The sequence below is a fragment of the Mus caroli genome, chromosome 10, assembly GCF_900094665.2.
Source record: "Mus caroli chromosome 10, CAROLI_EIJ_v1.1, whole genome shotgun sequence".
NCBI lineage: Eukaryota > Metazoa > Chordata > Mammalia > Rodentia > Muridae > Mus > Mus caroli.
This window is the reverse complement of record NC_034579.1, coordinates 108,012,342-108,017,896: the sequence shown is the minus strand read 5'-3', so window position 1 is coordinate 108,017,896 and position 5,555 is coordinate 108,012,342. Positions and strand designations below refer to the sequence as shown.

General features: G+C 44.3%; 1 protein-coding gene across 2 annotated transcripts in view; it reads left to right on the top strand.

The window, feature by feature from the left end:
* The window catches only part of Tbc1d15 (TBC1 domain family member 15), a 56,606-nt gene that overhangs the window by 35,607 nt on the left and 15,444 nt on the right, over positions 1–5,555 (top strand). For both annotated transcript variants that reach the window (XM_021173958.2, XM_021173957.2), the window contains one exon: positions 3,065–3,181. In XM_021173958.2, the coding sequence (XP_021029617.1) occupies positions 3,065–3,181 (117 nt within the window). The remainder of the gene's footprint in view (positions 1–3,064; positions 3,182–5,555) is intronic.

The following is a 5,555-nucleotide window of genomic DNA, read 5'->3' as shown; positions in this document are numbered from 1 at the left end:
CAGATAGGGGACTAATATCCAATATATATAAAGAACTCAAGAAGGTGGACTCTAGAAAAATCAAATAACCCCATTTTTTTTCTTCTTGTCATTACTGTAGCCACTACCACCCACCTGTGGAAGAAAGAACTCTAATTTAACCTGACTATACTGGTGTATATGTGTATATATGTAATTCCAGAACTTGGGGAATGGAGGCAGGCAAAGTGGTTTGAATTTAGTCTCCTAGTACACACACACACACACACACACACACACACACACACACCCCATGATACATAATATGTAATTCTGGCCAGCCAGAACTACATAGCAAAACTCTTGTCTTAAGCAAAGAACCCTCTAAGTTATATGTAGAAAGGTCAGTCTAATAATGAGTCTGTTGGCCATAACACCCCCTCTCCCAGTAAATTCCTTCTCTGCCTAAGGCAAAACGCTTGGGGGTTCTTCGTCATGGGTTGAACGATTCCATCTGAAGACACCTACTGTTTCCAGTGTCAGTAGAAGAAATGGTGATGAACTGTGTTCCCTTCACCTCTTGTTTGGACATAAAATGCCCAACCTAGAAAGGATTCTTTTAATACATGCCGGATTGTAGTTGTAAACCGCTCGTGGCCTACAAGAACCGGGTACTCCTGAAAGGCAGGCTGGGGCTGAAAAAGACTAGACTGCGAGAGAAGAATAAGGCCAAGACAAATTGCTCTGATCAAAGCCCACAAGTTTACTAAGAGACTGTGCTTATAAAGGGGGGAGGCCCATCCCCCACCAATCCATTCTTGGTGCCCAGAGCCAGCCTGTCAGCAACTTGCAGGATAGGATGTGTTTCTGGAATGTCTCAAGGGTCTCTCGGCAGGTAGCAGAGTCTCGGAGAAGAGCAGCGCAGGTGACAGAACAATAGAGCCATCTTGGTCAGAAGGCTGACCAAGGTATAGCCCAGGTGGCCCCACCTCAGTGGCGACAAGGTCTGCACCAGCCCACTTCAGGCTGGGGGAGGCTACACTGGATCATCTTCCCATTACACTTTAAGCTGTAGTAGCTTTCATTTTTGTCCCTCATTCCTGAATAGCCTTGAACTCTTGATCCTTCTGTCTTTGCCTCCCACTTAGCTTAGATCTCTGTATGATTTGAATTGAGACATGGTTTTTTTTTTTCATTTTGTTCATTTTTAGTGGAAAATAAAGATTACTGATTTGTTTGATATTCTATGGCTTTTAAAGCACTCATGCAAGCACGTGTGATAGGTGGTCCACCGGGGCTTACTAGTCAGCTGGTCTTGCCATTTAGTGAGGCCTGGGTTCAGTGAAAAACACTGCTTCCAAAAAGGGCCAGGTGGTGCAGTGGGAAAAACCTTTGGGGTCACACACGGATGTTCATGCCCCATGTATACCTGTAGGCATGTATTCATGTATGCACACCTCTCTGCACAGGAGGCTGTAGGTTTTGTGGGTCATAAGAAGATGGATTTAAGTGTAATAGAAAACCATTGGGGCATTGTAAAAATGTATTATTTAGATTTGTTTTTGCTGCTGTGTGAAATGGGTTATATCAAGTTGTAAATAGGAATAAGAAAGTTAAGATACAAGCAGGACTACAGAAGCTTGGTCAGTAGGATGTAGAAGTCTAAGTAAGAGATGGTGTCAGTGCAGAGTTAGAGGACCCATGTTGTTGATAGAATTGACAAGAATGTTGGTGTATTGACTATTGAGTGAAACCAGGTGCATAAGCTGACAGTTGCTCAAATGAGAAGGTTTTCGAGCTGGAACGTAGCTTGGGCTGAGTTATGGTTCATCGGCACACATTGGTGGCTGCTTGCAGAATAGCTCTAGAGGGCCAACAGCAGTGTGAGAACGGCTGTTTGAGGCAGCGACTAGTCCAGATGAGAGGTGATGGCTTCTTGGTGTGGGAGACTGGCAACCGGCAGACTCACGGAGACTGAAGCAGCTGTGGTATTTGTCCTGCAACTCCGAGGTGAGGGAGGTTTCAGGGCAGAGGAGACAGCAAAGTCTAGACTTATATTTCAGGGACCCTGAAGGTTTAGAGAAGAGCCCAGGACATCACCGCTAGAGTGGAGTCAGAGTAGGGGGATGCGGTGAATTGGTTTCTAGTTCGAAGATTTAGTGTTCAGTGTCAGTGAAGGGAAGGAAGGATGAATGTCATTTTTATTGTGAGCAACTGGAAACATGGAGTTGCTGTGCTTTCAATGCAGGAGAGAGAAGCTGGAAGGGGGAGACAATTTTTAAGGGGCTATTAGGAATTCAGTTTTCGATAAACTGATAATTTTGAGGTATATATTGGGTATTCACTAACTAATATGTTAGTATGGGGGACCTCAAGTTGTAGGTGAGTTAAGAGCTGGAGACAAGTTTAGGGTCACCAACGCACTGGTTCAGAGACTGTGAAGCAGTGATTTAGGAAAGTAATAACATTTGCCAACTAGGCAGGCCGGTGGGCAGGGGTCCCAGGAATGAGCTACTGAGGCACTTTCATTTACAAGTGAGGACATTATGGAGAAAGCAGGAAAAGAAACAGCAGGGGAGGAGGAAGGACAGCATGAGGCCATGGGTTCCTAAGAGACTCAGGAACGCGGCTCAGGAGGGGCTGATGTGTCAGGAAGGAAAGCAAGGGCTTTTTGTGTGGACTGTGCTGAGGTGATCAGAGTTAGATGTTAAGGGGTGCTTGGTGGCTTGTTGGTTGACAAGATCAGCTGAGCTCAGGAGGAGCAGCAAAGCACTTGGACATGGCACGTGCAGGTTTGGCAAACGTCTCGAAGCAGATGGAGAGATCGGAGCAGCAGACAGGTGGGACCGAGAAGGTTCCTGTGATGAGAAGACAAGCGCATGGTGGAGCGCAATAAAGAAAAACTGACCCAGGGCGCCCAAGAGCACCACGTGTGGAGACCAAAGGACAGCTCTTTATGGAATCAGTCCTCCAGGAATTTTTATTTCATTAATTAAAGCTTGACAAGAAGTAAAATAAATAGGAAATTCTGTGCTTGTTAGATAAAGCTTTATATAAGAATCTGGTTTTTTGTTTTATTTTTTAAATATGTGATTTTCTTCTTTAGAGAAAGATGTCAACAGAACAGATCGAACAAACAAGTTTTATGAAGGCCAAGATAACCCAGGGCTGATTCTGCTTCATGACATTTTGATGACCTACTGTATGTATGACTTTGATTTAGGTGAGTGCCCTGGGTCTTGCTTTAAATAAAGACTTGTGTGTGCTTGGTTTAGAATTTTATGAGCTGACTTGAAGTGGTAATTGCTTTAGAAGCCTATGAGGGTGTGACTCCACAGGAGAGCCGTAGGTTGCCACAGCAGCCACAGGGCACGTTAGAGTTATTTTAGTTTTTTGAGAAAAGGACACGGATACCTTGAGGGCACTACTGTATCAGCCGAGACAGTCTTAGGGATGTGGCCTTAGCTTGCTACATTTCTTTTGATGAAGCCACTTATTTATTGTAAGATGAAGCCACTTATTTATTGTAAGGCTGGGTGTTTGGCCTTGCTGTGGTAGGTAAATGTATGTAAAGACTAAGGGGTGCAGGGGTACAGGTGAAGACGGTGGTGATCTTTTAATTTCCAGCTTTGAAAAGTTCTGAGAACCGGGGCAGTGCTTGAGAGGTGCTCTATTGTTGAGTGGACAAAAACATAGGCTGAGGTTAGGTACATCTTACCTGAGTGCTTTGAACCAGGGCATTTCCGTTTGTTAGCGTTTTGGATTTGAGTGCTTATCTAGAGGTTCTAGCAGAGGAGTGGAGCTGCTCAGATACCCTGGGCTGGAGAACCTTCCCTTCTGTATGGAGAAAGTCTTCTCTCTCCACGCTGCACACAGTTGAATCCAGCAGAATCCAGCCAGAGCATCATAAGGTGAGGAGCTGTGTTAAGGATTGCAGCATTAGGAAGGCTGAGAGCTACAGCTCTGTACCTTCAGCACTCCAGTCCATTGCCATTCTAACTGTTAACATTGTAGAGAGCAGAACCGTCCCTTGAGAGCAGGTAGCATGCATTCACTCTCTTCCGATGATAATTTTGAGATAGGAATCCACACGTGGCTTTGCATTCTGCCAGGAACATGGTTTGAGACATGCATCCCCTTGCTATCTCCATTTGTCCACATCAACATCAAACTTTCAAGTCAGGCACTTCAGGTATCTGAGACGTAGTTAAGGTTCTCATGAGTAACGGGGTCTCTTAAAAACTAAAAGCTGTTTGGCAGCCAGTGGGGCGCATTCCTGTCCTTCACTTTACTGTAACCGAGGCAGGAGATTTAGTCATGTTGGCTTGTCTTCTCAACTCACAGGCGAGAGACCGTAAGAGAGCGTCACTGAGTTCAGTCTTGCTATTGAGAAAGTAGGTAGGAGTGATGAAGAGCAGACAGCCGTGAGGCTGGGTACTTTTGCTGAGAGAGCAGTGCTGGGCTTAGGGCTTTCTCCTTTTCTTCCTTTGTCACAGAGATGACCCCGAATATAAATAATAGGTTCCAAATACTGTGTGCAAGAAAGCATTACCATGTGCAGTGTTTTTAAAAATAATTTCTATCTCTAAGATTTTTTTCAATTGCATATTCCAGTAGGTAAGTTTTAGTTATCTGGAAGGTTGACCCGAGAGTAGACTGAAGGTTTCAGTGAAGAAAATGCATACCTCGCTGATGCGCAATGGTATTGCTCCCACGGTCACAGCAAAACAAGTTAGCTATGAAAATAAGCTTAGGGAAATACTTTAGAAACAAAAGCACTGCTGATGAAGATGTGCAGTCAGCAGTGTACAGAGTCCAAGTGCAAGTGAGTACAGTGTAACAGCTTTGCCCTTCCTGAGCAGTGACTTACACACCCGTTCTACTCCACAACCCCATACCTTGAAGAACATCATCTAGGAGGATGAAATAGTTGGAAGACGACCACAGCATAAAGAAGAGTGTGACTGCTCGCCTCAGCTAAGACTTACAGAAGAAATAGGGTAGTAATCTCATGTGAGAGCCAGAGACCAAAAGGATTAAATTAGCTTTTTAGAAAATTTTATTTTTCATAACTTTATAATAAAGCACTCCCCTTGGAAAAGGCACAGTATAAATCTTTTGAGTAGCAGAGTTTGAGGTTTTCCTGTCCTAGACCAGTAGTCACACTCCTCACACTGGGTTCAGGTCAGGTCCTGATGTCCTTCAGACGTTAATTGGTTTTGTTAATATTGACCCTAATTTCTTTGTCAGTGTTAGATTGGTTAAATTCTGATAACAGTCTAATCTTAGTTATGTCTTTCATAAAACTGTTATTTACAAGCCATTTACATAAATCTGCAGACAGGTTTATATTTAAATGTTTTCTTTTCTTTAAACGTCTTTGCCTGTAACTGGTTCCTGCTTTATTTCCCCACAGGGTAGAGACAGCACACTGTGGGAACTGTGGGATGTCAGACACTGTGGGAACTGTGGGATGTCAGACACTGTGGGAACTGTGGGATATCAGACACTGTGGGGACTGTGGGATGTCAGACACTGTGGGGACTGTGGGATGTCAGACACTGTGGGGACTGTGGGATGTCAGACACTGTGGGGAC